A 22,896-nucleotide genomic window follows, 5' to 3' on the forward strand; every position below is an offset into this window, starting at 1 on the left:
GTGTGGAGAAGGCCTCAGGGTGGGGGGGAGTGGGAGGTATGAACTAGAAGCTGTTGATGGGAGAGAGGAAGAGGAAGGGACATCTGTAATACTTTCAACAATAAAGATTTAAAAATGATCTTTTAATTCCTAATAATATGGGGATGATATGTTTTATAGTTATATCCCCTTTGCATGAGTATGCCTATAGAACAATCTAACTTTTTTGTCTCTTACATGTTCTCCGTACCTGATGGCAGGTGTGGTTTTAAAACCTGAATGTCAAGGTAGTTAGCAGATCTCTCAAAGCTTTTCCTACGTTTAGCTTTCATGGGGAGGAGTTGATTCCTTGTGGTCCTGGTGACTACTGCATGGAGTTGAGTGAGTCTACAGGGAAAACATCTGGCCTAATTTATCTTCAGGCATAATTGAATAATGCTGAATGGCAACCTCTGGGAACAATATAAGTGAGACTTTATGTAACTGCTAATTTAGAGTTGGTTAATAGGTAACTCCTCCTTGTATTTCTTTCAAAAGGATAGATATTTTGATCACATCAGAGCTAATCATTTTTCTTCATCCTGACATCTAAACATAGCATTACGTTATAATGAGCTCCCAGCCTGGGGTTGTATTCACAGTGCTGCTGGTAAAATCAGGACTGGGGAAAGCTAGAGAGCAATAGGGACGATCTGATTTCATAAAGAATCTTTTGTTGGCTAAGGTAAGTTTTAATGCTCCATTGCCTCCTTAAAGAGACTCAGCCCATATTTCATATCAACAAATATTAGCTGATTGAAGCCAGTTCTGTTTGCTTTGTGCCCTGATAAGTATGGCTTTCATTCCTCCAGCACATACTTAAAGAAACAGAGCTGAAAGGGGGTAGGATGGAGAGGGTTAGAAAACTTGGATAATCCTAAGGTGGATAGTATATCAAGTAGAACATGAAAGTAATTGCCCCAAGAATGTATTTAGCATAAATCTTGAGGTAGATACTTCCGTTGTAATCTTAACTATTGGAGTGTAATAAACCTTGTGGGAGATCTTTGAGTTGGTTTTTAGTATAAACAGTTATGATAGATTGTGTTTGTTTGTCTTTTCTCTTTATTTTATTTTAGTTATGGTAGATGTTCACACACAACTCCAATTAGAAATAGGGAAGCACATATCTTATAAGCCTTTGACCTTTAGAAGATCTCCCAGTCATACTGCTAAAATATTAACATACCTGATTCATATTTTTTTAAAAAATGTCATTCCTCTTTCTAAAGCCTGGGATTCAGAAATTCTTAACTCATCAAACCTGAGTTCTAGGTAAAGACCTCTTACTGCTAGAATTATTTATATAATAATAATAATAATAATAATAATAATAATAATAATAAATGCCTAAGCAACCATTCGACCGGTAGCTATGAGGCACACTGACCACTGGGGGCAGACACGCCACACACAGGCATGGAAACATGGAACAGACTGATGAATCCTAGAAGGAAGTGCGGAGGGGGAGGGCAGGAACAGATTAACCAAAGATCTTATATGCATACTAGAAGTGCACAAATTCGTGCACCCATGGGGTCCCTTGGCCTGGCCTGCAGGGATTGGGCCATACCAGCAGTCTGACATTCCCTGAGGGGTCCTGGATTGCTAGAGGGTGCAGGCCAGGCCGAGGTACTCCACTGGTGTACAAATCCATGCACCTGGCTTCTAGTCTTATATAATTGTTTAGTTTTTTAACTATTGTCTCTGGATGGGTCAAAGTTTATATTTGACCAAAGGCTACCCATGTGCGTTCCTACATTTTATTTCATTAAGAATTTAGTTTGCCAATGATGAAAATGTAAGTTTTACCACTAACTACTCTTCTATTCATCTTCTAAAGTAGTGTTTCCCAAAGTGTGGTACATGTACACCCAGAGGTACGGGAAGAGTTTGGTGGGGGTATGTGTTGCACCGGAGTTTGGTGGGGATATGCACTGCACTGTGCCTAGCTGCGCCTAATTCTACGTTCTCATGAGTGCGAGGGGTACTCAGCATTACGAAAATTATAGAAGGGGTACACATATGTCAAAAGTTCGGGAAACACTGTTCTAAAGGAATCAAAATTTAACATCAGATTTGAAATATCATGTACTTTGTAATTTTTTAAAATCCTGTGAGAGGAACTAACTGAGGGCTTAATAATTAGTGTAAGGAACACATAGGTCGTGGGCACTTAGCCATGCACAGAGACTAAAATCCAACTCTAAGCAATTTAGTGAGACAATGAATTTGTTGGAAGACTTGTACAAACATCAACCAATATCAGTGAATAAAAGTCCTCAGTAACCCCTGGAAGAAGGAATGAATGTGTCCAGGATGCTCCCATCTCTGCTTCTCTCTGTACAGAAGAAGCCTTGTTGTCTGAACCTGGCTTCTTACTCATGGCTGGGAACAGCATCCAGCAAGTCTCAGGGTCCCATAACATGGGGTTATTGCCAGAAAGCAATGAGATTTTTCTTTTTTAAAAAAAAATGTTTTTATTGATTTCAGAGAGGAGGGGAGAGAGTGACAGAAACATCAGTGATGATAGAGAATCATTAATCAGCTGCCTACTGCAGATCCCCTACCAGGGATCAAGCCAGGGCATATGCCCTGACCAGGAATACCGAAATCAAACCAGTGACCTATTGGTTCCTGGGTAGATGCTCTACCTCTGAGCCACACTGGGCCGGGTGTGAGATTTTTCTTGAGCTTTAGCCTAATGTATTCTGGAGAGGATCAGAAATTACCTCCTTGTGTACCTGCCCACCCCCCTTCCCTGCCATCCCACCACCTCATTAGTAGGTAACTCTTTTGGATCTATAGGAATATGACAGCTCCTATTCACATCAAAGTAAGAAAGGGTATTTTTCAGAAATAGAGAGTAAAGAGTTCACACAAAACAATACATCAACCTTCCTTTGTCATTTGTTGGTCTTATTTTCATTCTTTAGGCAAGTTTTTATTAAATGCCTACAGTGTGCCAGGTACTGAAAATAAAGCAGTGACCAAAAAGATCACACAAAATGTGATGATCCTCACTACTGCCTGGAATCTGATTATAATACCACCCCTGGGACTAGCATAGGCAAAGGTCATTGTTATGTAAGCGGCATGGGCATTTTGAATGAATATGAAAGAAGGCATATGGCTTAGTCTCTTTTCTTTAATTTTAAATCTGTTTCTGAGTAAATTAGATGTTTGCTACCCTCCGCTCCGGTAGTAAACCCGAGGATCAGTGTCTCCAGAGATGGTGTTAACAAGCTTTATTGTATTTTGTTTTGGTGGATGCATCTACTTGGTAAATATTTGTTAAATCAATGAATTATTGAGGAGGTAATGCTGTTGTTTAACTATAGTCAGGAGAAAAGGCTGCTATTAACTCTGACAAAGCAAGCATCATTGTCTTTGTCATTCTTCAACATTTAAGTGGTCAGAATCAAATAATTCCATGTAACAAAGTCATTTTCTACAATTATCTCAAGATCTATTTTGAACCTAATTCCTTTTGGCAGCTACATCTGGATGCGGTGTCATTTCAGGCGAGTCTGTGAAAATAACACTGAAGAATTTTCCTGACTCAGATTGAATGATGAGTAATATTTGCCTTGGAAAAAATTCAATATACCTTTATCTTATTTTCTGCATTGTGCATGAGAGTATAAGGTGTAGAGCTGTTTCTTTTGTGGTCTGACTATTCATTTTTATTTTGTTCTGAAACTGAGTTTTGAATTAGTTACTAAATATTATATACTATGTGCTTAAATTATATAATGTAAGCATATATTATATGTATTATATCATATAGAGGTTATATTAATGTAGTTTAAAGATGATGAAAGTAATTTATGCTTCTAAATACAGAACTATTTTTTCAAATATGAAATTTCCTTTTTCAACTTTTTCTTTTCCACCACTCCCCAGGGTAACATTTGTTCACTGTTTGAATATTTTTATATGGGGTTTGTGTTGGGGGAAGGATTGTGGGCATGGGTATAATATATGTACATCACATGCACATGCATATATGCTTCTTCTAAACATGTTGTTCTTAAAATTGCTTATCTTTACTACTTACTTTATCATGGACACCATCATATTAGTACCTGTTTTCTTTGTAATGGCCCTAAATTAGTTTATGGTATGTACGTGCCTTCATTTATCTAACAATCTTCCTTTTAGATCTTGTCTTACTGTTTTATTTCAAATAATGCTTCATTGAATATGTAGGATGGCTGTGGATTTCTATAAGAAAAATACCTAAAGATGTTCAAAAAATTTGACTGCCCACCTTTTGTACTTTAATAGTTGTGCTAAATTACCCTCTACATAAGGTAGTGTTGTTTGTTAAAAGGTACTATATTGTGATGGTGAAATACTCAGACTCCAAGGACAGGGGTTTAACCCAAGCTCTGCTTATTATATATGCTGTGTTTCAGCTCTCTCAACTACAAAACAAACAAACAAACAAAGAAACAACAAAAAAAAAAACCAATACCTACTTTGATATGTGATTGTGAGAATTAAATACATTAACATAAGTCAAATTATCATAAAAGTGGCTCCCCTATTTATTTTTATTTTATTTTATTTATTTTTTGCAGAGAGGAAGGAAGAGGGATAGAGAGTTAGAAACATCGATGAGAGAGAATCATCGATCAGCTGCCTCCTGCACATCCCCCATCGGGGATGCGCCTACAACCAAGGTACATGCCCTTGCCCGGAATTGAACCTGGGACCTTTCAGTCTGCAGGCTGACACTCTGTCCACTGAGCCAAACTGGTTTCAGCTGGCTCCCCTATTTCTATGCTTTCTAGAAGTTTGTAAGTCCTACCTGCTATTATTAAGAGGAGCACCTTGTAAGGATTCCCATAATACTGAAAGTTTAGAATGTCCTGAGGGAAATGTTGGCTTTGCCCATGGATTTTTCATATGGATAGATTGTTTAGTCTCCCACATGTGGACAAAATTGTACATTAAGCTCCTAAATTTTTATAATATTGTATTCTGTCCTCTGCAAGTCCAGAGTTGTTATATCTACCTATAGTAATAAAATATGTACTCCATATTTTATTATATTTGAAAATATAATCTCAATTTAATCATATTTGAAGCTAGGAAGACAGTCTACTTGGATTATTTTACCTAGTTATTCTTAATTATGTGTTTACTAGAGGCCCTATGCACAAAAATTCATTTAAGAATAGGTCTTCCTTCCCTGGAGCCACCTTTCTGCCTTGGCTCTGGCCTAAAGCAGCCTTTTCACCTTCCCACACTGCCCAGAGGCCCAGAGCAGCTGGGGCAGTGCAGAATGCCTGTGTCGTCACCATGGTGATGATGCAAGCATCCTGCCCCTGGCCACTTGGTGCTTGTGTATGCAAATTGACCCACCATCTTTGTTGGGTTAATTTGCACACTCACTCCTGATTGGTTGGTAGGCGTGAGAGTATGATCAATTTGCATCTTTCTCTTTTATTAGTGTAGATATTATGTTTAGATTTTTATGAGAGATTCTTTGACAAATTTATATGTCCCGAGCTTGCTGTGTGAAACTCCCATTGAAGATCTCATTTATTATCACCAAATGCCTGTCTAGAACCATCTAGATAAGACCATTATCTTAGTTTAGAACTATCTGCCCTGACAACTAATGTTCTTTTATTTAGCTAATGAGTATGAACTGGCTCATGTTTGCAATGTACATTTTAGCTGCCATGAAATTAATAGTCACTGCAACTTTCTTCTCAGGCACGATTTCTCAGTTTTGAAATGTTATATTGTGTGTTTTCTTTCTTTTAAACTAGTGCTGATATTGTTTTTTTAACAGGATGTGATAAGGAAAGCAAGGAAGAGGTTATATCCACTGTGTTTAGATTGGGTGAGAGATGAGGAAATGTGAGTTAAATGACAGACACTGAGAGGGTCTGCAGGTCTGACCAGGGGCTCCTCGGAAAGTCCTGGGGAAAATCACAGCCAGTGGAGAGCGGTTGTCCAAGGATGAAACCATGTGGGGTCAAATCTGGGCTCTGCTGCTTTGTAGCTGTGACTCTGAGAGAGTTAAATTAACTTCTCTGCTCCTTAGTTACCTCATCTGTCATCTGTAAAATGATGCAATAAAAGCCCCAATAAAATGATTGTTTGGGGGATTAAGTGAGATTATATGCATGTTAGAATGATTCATGATACAGCATACCTGTTGTGTAAGTGTTTGTTATTATCATTATTATTTTTATTAAAGAGGTAGGCCCTGGCTGGGTAGCTCAGTTGGTTAGAGCGTGCACTGTACAGCGCGGTCGCAGGTTCACTCTCCCGTCAGGGCACATATAAGAATCAACCAATGAATGCATCAGTAAGTGGAACAACAAATCAACATACCTTCCTCTCTCTCTGTCTCAAATAGATACATTTTTTCAAAAGAGGTTAAAGAACATTTTTGAATTTCACTTTATGTCAACTCTCAGTAAAATTCTAGAGTGTGTTATTAAGTAGATGACTGTGAGCATTTAGAAATGGAGCTAGTGATCCCTGGAAGGCATATGGATTCTCCAAGTTAATTCCTGTCACAATAAATTAATTTATTTTGATAGGATTATGAGTCCTACTCATCAGGGGAACGCTCCTGTCGGAGCTAAATTTCAGCCAGTCTGACATAGTCTATTATGAAACTCTTTTAAACGTGATGGACCCACATGAACTGGGTGACGGTATAATTAAATGAATCTGTGGCAGCTTGAACATCTATAGACAAAGTACATTGATTCACTAATCAGTGTCAGCCAGAGAGGAGATGTCAGCAGCTTCCGAGGAGGTGTGCTGCTTTATTCTCCATCACCCTGGTCAGCTCTGTCGTGAATAACTAGGAGAAATACAACAGCCATGTTGGTCAGATATGTGGCTATCAGGACATAAAAAAAAAATCGAAACAAAAACAGAACAGTGGGGAGGAGAAGAATGATTCCAGAAGAACTTTATCACCTGAACCTAAAAAGATGCCGTTGATCTCACATCAGTATTTTTCAAATTTGTGTGCTCCACAAAGTATAGCTCTGGCCCCGGGTAATTAGATATTTGGGGACAATAAGACTTCAGAGGCTTCAAAAATACACTGTAACAAACATTGGTGCGTTAAACAAAGACGCACTGATGTCTGGCACGTTTGGAAAGTGCACCACAGGGTTATGCATGTGATTTCGGAAGCAGATGTTAGAGATCTGGGAGTTTCAGCGATTGACAGTGTGAGGACTGCTAACAAAGAGGAAGTGTCCCATTAGGCTGCCTCAGTGTAGTAGGGGTGTTAGCAAAAGGAAAGGATACTGTTTTAGGTTGTGATCACACTGCATGTCATATATGTTATCAATGGAATTTAGATAATTTATATTAATTAGTATAATTCTTAAAACATGTGTTTCACAAGTGACACTTGTTAAACTCAAGGATATTCAAAGAAAGATGATTCCGGAGGTAGTGTCTGCAAGCTATTATATGTGAGAAATGATGGCAGAAACGGAAGTGCCATTAACCTGGGGGCGGGAGGGGGAAAGGAGAGACCTGGCCCCTGATAATGTCTGGTGATGTTTTAAAACAGCTGACAATACACTGAGTGGCCAGATTATGATGATCTCTGAACACATAATAATCTGGCCACTCGGTGTATATCCTATATAATAAAAGGCTAATATGCAAATTCCCCACTCCACCAGGAGTTTGACCAGCAGGTTGGCCGGCCAACCATCCATGTCTCCTCCCCCTGGCCAGGCTTGCCAGACCTCACCTATGCACGAATTCATATATATATATTGGAGGCCTGGTGCACGAATATATATATATATATATATATATATATATATATATATATACACACACACACACACATACACACACACACACACACACACACACACACACACACTGAGTGGCCAGATTATTATGCATTCAGAGATCATAATAATCTGGCCACTCAGTGTATATTGCTGGGAGAAAGTCTTACTGTTGGTATTCTCTGCATTTCCCTGTGATTTGTAATGAGTACAGGCGGGAAATGTGTCCCTGTGGTGTGCTGTCCCCCCAGCTGACAGGTCCTCTCAAAGAGCACGTTTTTTTTATCCCTCATGTTAAACAGAAAGACTGTTGGATGGTGAGGCTAAGCACAGAGCGGTGCAGGGTTACCTGTGAGTCCCAGTGGAATAAGTTTGGCAGCGATCAAGCAATGAAGGCAATGTGGGGCCAACCTGATTGGAAGAGCTCTAGTGCAGTTTATGCAGGAAATCTCAAAGACCACATCCAGTGTCCATCTGTGTGTGTGTGTGTGTGTGTGTGTGTGTGTGTATGTGTGTGTGTGTGTGTGTTATAGCTCTCTTCTTTGTATTGAAAAGATTCATCTTCCTAGGCTGTTGCTCAACATGAGCTGTTTCCCCCCCCCCCCCCCCACCTAGCTAATAGTATTAGCAAATGATTACGAACACATATTGCTGTATAGCCATTTGTTATATGGGAATGATACATGCTTTACAGTCAATATATCATTCAGTGCTCGCAACATTTTTATACATGAGGAAACGAAGAAGCTGAAGTTCATGGAGGTTGAGTATCTAAGATCAGACAGCTGGTGAGCAGGGGTTTCCTGGTCCCCCTGTCTCCACAGTGCATAACCATCTTTATTATTGTATAACAGTTCCTAATATAGAGCTACTCAAAACATTTTCAAAATTTACTTGGTCTTTCCTCATGTCTACTGGCTTAGTGTCATGATATTAAGCTATAAACACAAATGAGGATCAGAGTCCTTGATCTCATGAGGTTTGCCATGTAGCAGGAAAAATATCATTAAGTAGATAATGATAATTAATGGCACTTTTGACAGCTGCTACCACAGGAAAGTATGGTTCAAACCATTATATGAGAGTTCAAGAAAAATATCTGAGATGGCCAAGAGACATAAGACAAAACGCTTCAGAGAGATGTAAATTAAAATGATAATGAATCTGTCAGAATGGCTATCATCAGTAAATCAACAAATGACACGTGCTGGCGAGGATGAGGAGAAAAGGGAACCCTAGTACACTGATAGTGGGAATGCAGACTGGTGCAGCCACCATGGAAACCAGTATGGAGTTTCCTCAAAATATTAAATATGGAACTGCCATTTGACTCAGTGATCCCACTTCTAGGAATATACCCTAAGAAACCCGAAACACTAATCAGAAAGAATGTATGCCCCCCAATGTTCATAACAGCACCATTTACATTAGCTAAGATCTGGAAACAGCCCAAATGCTCATCAGTAGATGAATAGGTAAAAAAAGTTGTGGTACATTTACACCATGAAATACTATGCAGCAGTAAAAAAAAAGAATTGCTTACCCTTTGAGACAGCATGGAAGAACCCGGAGAGTATAATGTTAAGTGAAATAAGCCAGTCAGAGAAAGACAAGTATCAACTGATCTCACTTGTATGTGGAATCTAATGAACACAATAAACTGACAAACAAAATAGATCCAGAGACATGGGAACATGGAACAGAGTGCAGAATCTCAGAGGGAAGGTGGGGGTAGATGTGTGGGTGAGAAGAGATCAACCAAAGAACCTGTATGCAGATGTGCGTAACCCATGGGCACAGACAATAGGGAGGTGGAGGCCTGGGGTGGGGGACTGGGGTGAGCTATAAAGGTCAATGGGAAAATAAAAGGGGATCTGTGTAATACATTCAACAATAAAGATTTATTAAAAAAAAAATCTGATCTGAAGCCTGAGGTTACAGAAGTGGGGATTATGAGGTACGTAGATATTGTGTACAATATCTTTGATTATAGGCCTTCAGACTATAAGCTCCCATGCTGATGACAAAAAAACCACACACACAAAACTTAACTTCTCAGGAAGAGCAAACTGCAGTGTCACATAGGCTAGCCTGGGCACTTACTGGCTGCCAGACCAGGCACTTGACCTTCTTGGCAGCTGCTTTCTTCTGACTGAAGTTAGCCTTGTTCTTAAAGTTCTTATAAAAAATAAAAATAAAAAAAAATAGAGGCCTGGTGCACGAAATTTGTGCACAAGGGCAGGGATGGTGTCCTTCAGCCCAGCCTGCACCATCTCTAATCTGGGACCCCTCAAGGGATGTCTGACTGCCAATTTAGGCCTGATCCCATCCCTCTCACAACCTTTCGCCTGTCTGCCTGCCTGATTGCCCCTAACTGTTTCTGCCTGCCAGCCTGATCACACCCTAATCACTCCCCTGCCAATATGATTGATGCCTAACTGCTCCCCTGCTGACCCAATCACCCTCAACTTCCCTCCCCTGCCGGCCCGGTCCTCCCCAACTGCTCTCTCCTGCAGACCTGGTCACCCTCAACTGCCCTCCCCTGCCAACCCAGTCCCCCCCCAACTGTCCTCCCTTGAAGGCCTGGTTGCCCCTAACTGCCCAACCCTGCAGGTCTGATTGCCCCAACTGCCCTCCCCTGCTAGTCTGGTCACCCCTAACTGCTAGCCTGATTGCCCACAACTGCCCTCCCCCACCATCTATCTTGTGGCCATCTTGTGACCACATGGGGCGGCCATCTTGTACGAGGGTGTGATGGTCAATTTGCATATTATCTCTTTATTATATAGGATTTCTGTAATTGTTTAAGTGACACATTCATAAATACTACTAAGGCATATAATTTCCCCACAAAAATCCATGCAAGTAGAATGGAAAAATTGTTTAAGTATCATTTTGAAACCTTTGCCTAGTAATCACATATGTTAGGAGTAGAGAGTAACCTCACTGAGCTTGAGGCCAGGTGCTGTCACTTTTTACAGGATTTATTTCCTCCTCTGAATTCTACTGGGATCCAAATTCATGTTCCATCAAAATGACATGGATCTTTGTGGTTTCTCAGGAATAGTCGAAACAGGAATGTTAAATCTGTGAACCCAAGAATCTGTGGTATTACTAGTATCTGCACATTCTGTGGAGACTTAGCACAGAGGAGCTAATAAGTATTAGCTGTTCTTATTATGTGTAAACATCATCATCAACATCCTCATGAATGCAAGGCTCGTCCTTCCACTTAACTAGTTTCTTGACCTTGGACCAATTGCTCCAACTTTGCGCATCTCAGAGAAAGTTGATTCTCTCTTTTCTATGTGTCTGATCAAGTGAAGGTCAAGTAAAATAACATCACTGGATGAAATTGAATGACATAGTAATAAATGTTGTGTGAAAGCAAATAATACAAATTGTGTGAAAACACCCTGTAATTGTAGAGCTCACTTGTGCAGAACTCAAAAAATGGCCAATTTGCAATCCCAAAATCATTACACACACTCAAAAATGGCCAATTTGTAATCCCAAAATCATTTTCCCTGAGACACAAGACCTTACACAGTTAGATATTTTAATGATCTGCCAGTATGGATCCAAGGAAGGCATATGCTGTTAAAGAAAGGGAAAGAGCCTGGTGTTTGATACTCATTTGGGATTTCACAAATTTAAACATTATCTTCTTATTTTGCAATTAAATAAGTTCAGAACATTTTTTTTATGCCCCCGCCCCCAAATAATGATTTTAACCATTAGATGAACACTGGTCTCATGTATTTATCTTAGGGAAACTTGAAATGACGTTTCTGTTTGAGAGGCACCAAGGAAATCTTGAGTAAGCCTTAAAATATTTGAAACGTTATATTTATTAGTTTAGAATGTTGGAACCTAAACCAGAGAAATGCATTCTTAGCTTGGCCTGTGCCCTGGATGATTTGGCAAACCGCCCCTTTCCTTCTCTTGACTATATTCCTATCCTTTTCTGCCTGTTTTGTTTTTCCCTTCTTCATGTAGAAGTCTGGGGGAGATGGTTTCTGAGATGAGTCTGCTTTGTCTCAGGTTGCATGAAATTAGATGCTTTTGGGGTGGGCTCTCATATAGTCAGTCACCTAAATAAAGAAGGTGAAAATCTACCCACTGGTGTATTTGCCAATTCTATACACCTTTTCACATCTTCTGAAAAAAGAAATACAAGAGGATCCCTTGCTAGGAAGGTAGTGGATTGTATTTATTTGCGTCCCTAGCCATGGAAACCCCCCTTACAAAGAGCCAGGCCTCATGGGAGACCTTGGGAGGAGGGGTGGTTACGTGAAGGAAGAAAGTGGCTGGGAATTGAAAGGACTTGAGGCTGGGGCATGAGGTGCAAGACAGTTCTGAGGGTGAGACTGAGGGGATCACACGCGCAGATCGGACACCGGAGAATGGTTTGTTTTGCACAGAAAGAAAGGACATTTTCTGGAAAGATTGAACTTTGATTTGTGGAGGAGAGACAGTGATATCCGTCCAGTGGTTTCCAATTACAGTCTTCTCTTGGTAGCTCCGGCCAGCTCGGCTAATTCCAGGGCGGATATTCTTAAGGAAGCTCTGTGGCTTTGGGGGCCTGTTTTTGAGGAAATAAATGACCAAGCAGCTCAATGTTCAGCAAAAGTTTTTTTTGGTGTTGTTTTGTTTTGTTTTTTGACAGGGACTAGAAAAGATCCCTTTGTAATCTAAAGGAAATAATGTCAGAAAGAGAAAACAGAGCTACTGGAAAGGAGACAAAATTCACATTACTTGTAGAAAATCTGATTCTGGGCTTCTGTACTATTGCCACTATTAAGAATTCAATTTGCTGTTCATATAGATAATAATTATCACCACTCAATGGCTTCTGGATGTATTAGCCATAAAACAGGAGAATATTATGTGAAAAAGTGTATGCATAGTTGCAATTAAAAATATAAAACAATAAAAAGCTTATTACAGTTTGTGAAATAAAACTTAAATACATGGAACAATGTGCGTAAATTTCTTAAAACTTTAATTAGATGTCTTATTTAATTCCAATCTAAATTTCATCTGGAAATATAAAGACGTGAATAATTAAAAATGTAAGAAGGAATAATGAGAGCAGTGTCCTAGCCAGGGAGTGAAAAGAATTGGACTGTGACAGCGATTGAAAAGGGTGTGTTGCTGGCACCTGGTGGCTGAGAGATCAGGGGAGCTGAGCAGGAGTCCTGGGCCAGCCCCATGTGCAGTGGTTTGCACTTCATTTCACTCTGAAAATGCCCAGATGTTCCTTCAGCCATCAGCAAAAGCATGGGGCCTCTGAGCATTCCCACCTCCGCCTCAATAAGGACCGCTCTGCTCTGTGCGGTTTCTATCATGGACCCCGCACTTATGTATGGGTTTCACATTCAAAGGGGTTCTCATTGCCCTCATGTTAGTAGGTGGCAGAGGAAACCTCACTCCTCATGGCAGGCTTATCAAACACTGACTTACTAACAGGAATGGGAGGCTAGTGCTTCACCTTGGTACAGAGGTAAATCCCTGATGAAATAAAAAAATACAAACATAAGGATACTTAAAATAACTATTGGTAGACATTGGCATTCTCTCTGGATAAGAGGAAAATATTACCTAATAAAAGGATAATACGCAAATTAACCGTCACTCCGTCACAAAGATGGTGGCACCCATAGACTTAAAATGGCGGCACCCAGTCCTCTCAGCCCCACCAAAGTCCCCCAGTCCCACAGGAGCCGCCACTGAGAGTGAGGCACGTGAATGGCCTGGCAGAATGCTTGCTTCATTGCTGCAGTGACAAGGCAAGAGTTCTGTGCCTGGCCGCAGATGGGCCTCTGGGTCATGGAGAGCCTCTGGGCTGCGGACATGGAGTGGCCTGGCCCCAAAGAGAGCTATTGGTGCATTGATTGTGTGCAGGGCTACTGGTGTAAGCATAGAGCAGTGGCTGTTACAATGGAAAAAATCTGATGGAATTGTTCGCGTGAAAATGGAAAACATTGCATATCACCCTAAAATATCCAAAGATATGCAACAAAAGGAATACATATCACTACTATGCCAAGTAATGAATATTATTCTGACTGTTTAAAGAGCTTTTTCCACATTAATAGAAACAGAAACATCTCAAGTGTAATATCCTATACCACATGAGATACATTTGAAAACATCTCTACCTCATTGGTATTTACAGAAGTATAATAAAAATAACAACAAATTACCACTTGTTTGACCTACTAAGATAATGCTTCATACTGGCCAAGCATTCAGTTCTGTTTGGTGAGAGTATAAATTGTTAAAATCTTTCTGCAAGTATTTGGCTGTGTGTCAAGGGACATAACAGAATTCATATTCTTTGACATAACAATGCTCTTAAAATGTTATATTCAATATATTCTTTGGGTATTTCTATTTACTAACTGAATTTTTTAAATAATGCCTACTCTCAGGAGTGTTAATTATAATGCCATTTTGGAGAATTCAAATTACATCGAGAAAAGTAAGACAGATAATATACATGTATTTTACTTAATTGTAATTATGTTAAAAATAATGTGTATGAATAGAAAAACTAGAAAGAGAACAAGAATTAGGCATGGTTAATATTTTTGATTGCAGGCTTGTGGGTGCATTTTGCTTTCAATAAAATGGGCATTGGGTTTGCATTTTTCTAATTTTTACTCTCAGAAAGCAAGATTATTTAAAATAATTATTCATGGCAAACTTTAAAAACTTGGACTTCCTTTGCAACAATTATATGATTTTTTTCCTAAGCCAGCTTGAACCTGTTTTGATGATCTGAAATATTTATTAGACCTATTTCTGGATAAAATCTTCTTGTTATAAACAGTCTTAAAACTTCTACTCCCTTCTCTGCTGTACTGAATTCTTTATCCCATTTTCTAAAAAAGTAGGTACAAGGTGGAAAACAGTTATAAGAACATGTGAATTAATTGACCATGAAAACACATTCAAATATTAGTATTTGAGAAATGTCATGAGGGGTAATCCAGAGAATACTGTTTTGCAGGACATCTGACACTGTAACAATGAGGAGTCATGGGGAGATGGTGGGGGAATCTAAGGTAGGGGCTGGGGGGGCTTAAGACTGTGCTCCGCCTGTGACCTCTTCCCACCGTGGTGTCTGAGTGTGGCTGCCTGCGAGTCTGGTTCTCGTCTCTGCCATGTGTCCCGTTGTTTTGATGGTATCGATGTTTTGTTCTGTGAAGGTAATTCCTCTCTACCATTGTCCTGTCCATGTTCACACGCCTAGCACAGTGAGGTGTGCTCACACCAGGAACCCTCCTGCCCCCGCCCCCTTTCTCTGTCTTACAGGCACTGAGGGTGGTGGCTTCTGGCATGTGTGGCTCCATCATTGCCTCCCCGCCTCTCACCCACTTCGTGATGTAATTCTTGGCACTTTTACTTCCTTTGTAGAGTAGGATGTGATGTCATAGAGAAGGGGACAGGGCTATCCAAATTCCCTCAATTGCTGGGAGGCGCTGCCCAGGTGTGCTGAGGGGCCTGTACTCAGGAAGAGAAACAGGGAGTCCTCCACAGTGAGTAACCCCACTTTCGAGTGCACCCCAATGTCCCTTAAAACATTGCCCAGTGCCTGGGGATTTCTTTCCTCTTCTAGTTTTAACCGGTTTGCCTTTTGGACATTCCCAGTTCAGCTCAATTTTCCTCCTTCCTCTCCTTCCTCTTCTAAACCCTTCCTCCTTCTATCCTGTGCCCTCCCCCCCCCCCCCCCCCAGCCCCTCTTCCTCGCTTGCTTACTTGTGTATGTCTGTGTCTGTTGACCTTCGGCCCATACCTTTGATGAGAGCCCATTGGTGTCCTTAGCTTTACCCATCGCGTGGGGTGGTGCCCATCACGGGAACAGCGTCTCCTTTCGTAATCCATCAGTGTGCACTTCTCTGCCTGCAGTTCTGGTGTCAACAAGTCTGTCAGCTTGTTTGTTTTCGTGTCTATTTCTTTCCCTCCCTCCCTTGTGACCTAACCTCCCCCTTTCAGCTCACTCTGCAGTTTCCTTCTCGCCTTTTTCAAGCAGTGTGTTTACAAAACGTGTTAGTCCTCCCTCTACAGCTCTGCCTGAACTTCTCCCCCCCCCTTTCCCAGTTTTCAGCTCCGCTCCGAGTCCTCCTCCGGGAGGACAGTTTTTCTTTGTTCCCAAGGGGACGCTTGTTGCCATACCTTCTCTCAAGTGTCGCTCAGATGTCTATATTCTTTAAAGAACTTACCAACTCTGACGAAGGGACTGATCCAGGCTGGGGGAAACGGGGAAATATCCTGGGTCGTAGGAAGGGGAGACCAGGAAAGTGGCCCTAATGGGGAGGTGGGGCTGCCTGTAACTCATGGGAAGACCTGATTGGACAGAACATTTGCTAGTGACTTGGTGGAAATTTGGCCGTTGATTGTAGGAGAGGCCACAGAGCTATTGTGAACAGATTGGGGAGCCTTTGTAATTTTGGGTTTTTAGAGTGCCCCGGTAGTCCTATATAATAAAAAGCTAATATGCAATTGACTGAACAGCAGAACAACTGGTCACTATAATGTGCACTGACTTCCAGGGGGCAGATGGTCAACGCAGGAGCTGCCCCCTGGTGGTCAGTGCACTCCCACAGGGGGAGCGTTGCTCAGCCAGGAGCCAGGCTCACTGCTGGCAAGCACAGGGGTGGTGGCAGGAGCCGCTCCCACCTCCACAGCAGCAGTAACGATGTCTGACTGAGGAGAGGGCCTAAGCCATCAGTCGGACATCCCCTGAGGTTTTCCAGACTGCCAGAAGGCACAGGCCAGGCTGAGGGACTCCCCAAGTGCACGAATTTTGCGCACCAAGCCTCTAGTTCTTAGTAATTATGATCCTTCTAGTAAATCCTCACCAGTAGAAAGCTATAGTCTTTCAGTTGCCTGGGGCCGTGATGTGCAGAAGCTTCTGTCCAGAATCTGCCATTAGGGGCTGTCTTCCCTTGGAAGAAGGCATTGTGAAAGGTGTGCATTCCTGTTTCTTGTACCTGCAGGAGCCCCTGTAGTCCCTGCTGGTGAGCAGGGAGGTCACTGCTGTGTACTGCTTTCCACACATGTCATTAAGTCCCAAGCTACATAAAAAACCTTGATTTTCAGAACGGATGATCTAGCACTTGTGGAAATAACAGTGTCCCACGTATTCCCTGCATGTTGTTTAAAGTACTCCCTTGTACTAAAAAATAAGTAGGACAGAGAAGAAGGGGTGGGGGGCGGTCAATGGGATCTGTTTATAAAATGGAGATGGGCTGAATGGGAAGAGGCAGGGGTTTCCTTGAAATCAACCGGAAAAGGCAAAAGAAAGGAAACTGAGCTGAACTGGAAAACACTGCAACGAGGCACTTGGGTTTCTGTGTGCTTCTTGCCATTTGGGTCATAAAGGGCTTTTTCCCCTCGTTTTCTTTTTCCTATGAAAGAGGTGGATCAGAATGGGAATCCATTGAGGTTCTTTGCTCTGGGCTGTTGATAGTGTTCAGGCTCCATGTTCCCAAGGCCTGGAAATTTAGGAAACACTCTAACAGCCTGACAGCGTGTCTCTAACCAAAAAAATACCAGCGATTTTTAACAAAGGGAATTGTATACATTTATTACCTTTTTTTTTTTTTAGAATGTTGCAGAAAATGCCATTCATGTCCAGGAAAAATTACATTCTTACTTTGGATACTTGAATTGTGTGATGGAATCTTATTTTGATATAATAACCCCTTTCCCCCTTTAAAATTTTAAGTACACATTGCATGATTCACACACGCTTTCATTTCGGATGCTCCCATGCAATCACCTATTAATCTTACGTTTATTTTTATATTTCAGGCACTAGAAAAACACCCCAACTCACCAATGACAGCGAAGCAGATACTGGAAGTCATTCAGAAAGAAGGGTTAAAGGAAACAAGGTCAGTATTTATAAGTACAGCATTTCCCGTTTTTATTGACTTAACGGTGGCCACCAGTTGCAAAGCACTAGCTGTCTCTCCATGTAGATGGTATAATTGATGGTGAATTAGGTACCTGCGGATACTTTTGTGTCTGCCAAGTATTTAGATGACCACACGTTTCCTTGGAACTGCCTGTCGGCTTAATGAATTACACCGGACAGATTAATATTGAACATACTCTGTTAGCAACGTGCAGCGCTGTGTGAATTAACTGCTTCCTGGAAGCTCTCCTCCCCCTCTTCCTTATGAGAGGAGATCGGTGTGTTTCTGAAAGGGGCTGGGGGAAGGGAAACCCTCCCCCGGGCTTGCCATTCCGGTGCTGGGGCACACAGGTGAGCTCACTCGGATCAAGGTCCAGGTGCCCGTGAACGTGGTTGAAACTCCAGTCCTCCTGTGCTTAGCACGCCTCCCCGTGGAGCGTCACTCATTAGCTGTGGAGCTTTTTAAAAAAGTCGCCCTGAGCTGTGATCATACATCACGGAACTCACCATTTTAAATGTGCAATCCGGTGGTTTTTAGTGGGTTCGCACATTTGTGCCATTGTGACAGGTTTCTTATTTTAGAACATATTTATCATCCCCAAACGAAACCGTAACACCCATCAGCAGTCATTCACCATTTAAGTTTCACTTTTTTGGTTGGTGGCCCTGTCGTCCCTGTTGGTAAAGCAGTGAGGTCACTGCTGTGGACCGCTTTCAACACATGTAGTTAAGTCTTTTATGTTAAAAGACCTTGATTTTCAGGATGGAAATCTCCCCCAACTCTTGGTGGCCACTAATGTACTTGTCATATCTATGATTGGTCTATGGTGCGCATGTAATACAAGGAATTATGCAATATGTAGCTTTCTGTGATGGGTTTCTTTCACTCAGCCTATTTTTTTTTTTTTTCAAAATCTATCTATGATGTGGCACTAATCAGTACTTCATTCCTTTTGTCTGCCAAATAATATTTCATTGTATGGATATACCATGTTCTGTTGATCTGTAATGATCCATTATTTCTATTTCGCATTAATTTTACAGTTTGGGCTTTAGCCAGCCTGTAGGACCATATCAATGTTGTTACTCAAGGAGGAAAGAAGATGCTTGTGAGAGGCTAACCTAGCCATTGGATGTCACCTATGTGCACGTACTCCTGTGTGTGGCACAGTGTGTGTGCTTTGTATGAACCTTGTCTGTCTGCAAGCCCCTGTGCGTACAGTGGGTGTAACTGGGTGAAAGTTAAACCTGCTGAGCTGCCTGAATGTTCTGGCTGATACTGAGGTAGAACCGCTGGGAGAAGGGAGTACCCTCCCCCGGCCAACTTCTCTTAAACCGCCGGTGTTCCTGCACCTCTGTCCCTAAGGCGTGGGCCACGTCAGCCTCCCCCAGTTTATTTATTTTTATGTTTTATATATATTTTATTGATTTTTTTTTTTACAGAGAGGAAGGGAGAGGGATAGAGAGTTAAAAACATTGATCAGCTGCATCCTACACACTCCCCACTGGGGATGTGCCAGCAACCAAGGTACATGTCCTTGACCGGAATCGAACCTGGGACCCTTGAGTCTGCAGGCCGACGCTCTATCCACTGAGCCAAACTGATTAGGGCGAGCCTCCTCCTGTTTCAAGGCATCCTTTGGGGGTGGGATCCCAACATCCCAGGCCAGCGAGGCACAGGACCTCCGGCTCTGCTTCCCTCGCTGCGCGGGGCTCCTGCTGTCTGAGGTCAGAGCTGAGACAGGTGACCCCGCTGTGTCTGCAGGGACTCTTCGCCCAGAGTGGGAGGCAGCCACAGAGGGAGGCTGTCCCGGCCTCACAGCTCCCTCAGAGGAGGCCTGGTCTTCCAAGCAAGATGCCAGCGGGAGGAGGTGAGGGGAGAATGGGCAGCGGGGAACTGACCCCCTCCTCGCTGCCGGTCAGAAGCCTTAAGGTAGGGGTGTCGAACTCAATCAGAGAAGGGGCCAAAATCTAAAATCCAGCCTAAATCGCGGGCCGAATGGTTTACTGAACAGTCATAAACTGACAATGTCATAAACTGACAGCAGAGTGCAGTGATGACAGCGTGGTGCGGGCCACATTGCAAGGCCTGGCGGGCTGGATTTGGCCCGCGGGCCTTGTGTTTGACACATGTGCCTTAAGGCATGGATGCCATTCAGGAAGCAGGAACAGTTTGTGCTGCAGCCGGAGGAGAGCAGGTAGCAATCTAAGGATCTCACCGCTGCCGGAGGAGGCGGGTGCAGAGGACCGCCACGCAGGCACAGAAGCCCGCCCTGCATGAGCCTGGGAACTGGGTTCACAGGCTGCTCCTCTCCACCGGGGACCGAGCTGCCGTGAGCGGTGAGGCCCTGAGATACAGCATCCTCGCCCGGAGCCAGCTCTGTAATTACGTTTTTCATTATAACAGCAGCATCTCATATTTTTAAAATGCTGGTCTTCCCACAGAGGTGTATTTTTAAAAATATATATGTTTTATTGATTTTTTTTTTACAGAGAGGAAGGGAGAAGGATAGAGTCCACAGGCCGACGCTCTATCCACTGAGCCAAACCGGTTAGGCCCCGACAGTGGTATATTAAAGGGCTGTAAGCATTTGTATTTATAGTTAAAAAACAAAACAGCTGCCTTAGCATAAAGAACAAAGGAGTTGCTCTGCATACAGCTGTCCTCCGCCCAGCACCACTGCTGTGTCCTTCTGGAAAGAGAAAGGTGTTCCTCACCCTGACCAGCCGGGGAAGCAGCAGGAAAAGTTTCCGCAAAGAACCCGCAAGTCCATCAGGCGAACAGAGAGGACAGTGCCATTTAAGTCTCTCCTGGAAAATCAGCCTCACAGTCAGGGGCTCCGAGTATGACTTTTAGGTTCTAGCTGCTTTCTACACCTCTATAATCTCCTCCCTTCTGCCCAGCTGGCCTGCTCAGTGGCTGAGCCTCGACTTAAGACCCAGGAGGTCAGGGCACATTCCTAGGCTTCGGGCTTGATCCCCAGCGTGGGGCCTGCAGGAGGCAGCCGATCCATTTCTCTCTCTCATCATGGATGCTTTTTTCTCTCTTTCTCCCCCTTCCTCTCTGAAAGCAATACAAATATTTAAAATATAAATAAATTCATTTCCTCCATCCCATTGCGGGGCGTGTTCCTGGGGATTGGTGTACCTGTGTCTTCCCTTCCCAGGTATTCTACGGTAGTTCTAGTGTACTTACTAGAATCATCTCTAAAATAGTTGTCTAGATTCTGAGTGAGTTTTGGGGCTTTTCTACATATTACATATGTTTTAGGGAGCAGATTCTAACATTTGTTATTCCTACTTAATGGATAATTTTGCTACCTTCCATGTCCTTAAATGTTTTCCAAATATGTAAGGCAGCCAAGTAAAGGAAGTGTAACTTTATCTATTGTTCTTAAGTAGAGTTATGATTAGGAACCCCATCGCCATATGGTCAGAGCTGTTTCACTCCTAGGTATTTATTAATGGTGTGCTGCAGGGGAGTGACCGAGAAAGTTACTAATGTGACCGTAGGTAACCCTTTGGACTCCCCTGGGCCTGAGAGGTCAAGTTAACAGTCCTCCCTCCAATAGTCCAGCTCTGCACTGAGTTTCTAGAAAAAAGGAGATGGGGTTTGTAATTCATCATCATTAAAACGTGACTTTAAAGTAATGCCATTGGCTTCAGGTAGCCTGGGGGGGAAGGGGGTCTCAGATTCCTGTGCCAAGTAGAGTGTCTGTGGCAAATACCTCACTGCACCAGGTAGAGCTCTGGGGCATTTACCTCACTGCACCAGGTAGAGCTCTGGGGCATTTACCTCACTGCACCAGGTAGAGCTCTGGCATTTACCTCACTGCACCAGGTAGAGCTGTGGCATTTACCTTACTGCACCAGGTAGATCTCTGGGGCATTTACCTCACTGCACCAGGTAGAGCTCTGGGGCATTTACCTCACTGCACCAGGTAGAGCTCTGGGGCATTTACCTCCCTGCACCAGGTAGAGCTCCCGTGGCATTTACCTCCCTGCACCAGGTAGAGCTGTAGCATTTACCTCACTGCACCAGATAGAGCTCTGGCATTTACTTCACTGCACCAGGTAGAGCTGTGGCATTTACCTCACTGCACCAGATAGAGCTCTGGCATTTACTTCACTGCACCAGGTAGAGCTGTGGCATTTACCTCACTGCACCAGGTTGAGCTGCTATAGCATTTACCTCAATCATCGCACTGCAGTTTGTCCTGCTATGTCTTCCCATCGGTCTGTGAGCTCTGAAAAGACAGGTACCAGCCACTCCTGGCTCTCAAGAGGTACTCAATCATTATTTGTTGAGTAAATGATCTTTCTCTAGATGTTAATTTGTGGTGTCTAGCGATGATTTTGGCTTGCATTTAGATTTAGAAGCTGCTTGCATTTTTTTTTTATCCTCTTCAATAGTTTGTTTTAATCAAAAGGAATCTCACAGTTTTATGGGAATCCCATTAAATATATGCATCCTGATAATCTCCAGCAGATCATCTATGAGCAAGCAGGGTTATTATACTGGTGCTTGTTTTCAAACACTGTAAGTGCTGCCGGTTTAAACTTGTAACATCTAATAAAAAAATACACCAGTAATTTTGGCAAAGCTGATGTATTTGAAAGTGTTCGATGTATGTGATATTGTTAATTTATTTGACTGAGATGAAATTCTTGACAGCTTATGCGATCCTTTTTCTTCCCAAGTGACACTTTAAATTACATACTTTTCATGTAGATATGATAAAAAGAGGACATCTTTTCTATATCATGTTCTGTGTATCTTCTCCATGTTATTGATGAAATGTGTAGTGTATGATTAAATACTCCTTGGAAATGCCAGACTGCAATACATACTTTCCATGTGGTTTTAAAAGGTACATGAATGTAATAAATGGTTAGAAGAACAAATGGCTTTTATTGGGGGGGGGAAAAATTCATAACATACTGACCCGATTTCCTAGCATTGCTTTCTTGATGAAAATATATTCTGGTAAGTGTTCATTTCCTTTGGTGTAACAGCAGAGAAGATTTTATCAATATAGTTTACTTCGGTCCATTTCCCACCAGCTCTTACTGACCAGAGTGATTATTTTCAGGCTTCTGCTACCTGGTGTTTATAAGTTGCTAATAATTGACAAAACATAGCAGTAC

The 22,896-nt window shown here is 42.3% G+C and overlaps 1 protein-coding gene across 2 annotated transcripts in view; it reads left to right on the forward strand.

Annotated features, from left to right (window-relative positions):
• The window catches only part of ASXL3 (ASXL transcriptional regulator 3), a 172,488-nt gene that overhangs the window by 19,329 nt on the left and 130,263 nt on the right, over positions 1 to 22,896 (forward strand). The window contains exon 2 of one of the 2 annotated variants that reach the window (XM_084888700.1): positions 17,643 to 17,725. In XM_084888700.1, the coding sequence (XP_084744826.1) occupies positions 17,643 to 17,725 (83 nt within the window). Of the gene's footprint in view, positions 1 to 17,642; positions 17,726 to 22,896 lie in introns of those variants that run through there. The other variant, XM_084888701.1, reaches the window with a different exon arrangement.

This window comes from Pipistrellus hanaki, assembly GCF_964339955.1.
Source record: "Pipistrellus hanaki genome assembly, chromosome: 6".
Classification (NCBI taxonomy): Eukaryota; Metazoa; Chordata; class Mammalia; order Chiroptera; family Vespertilionidae; genus Pipistrellus; species Pipistrellus hanaki.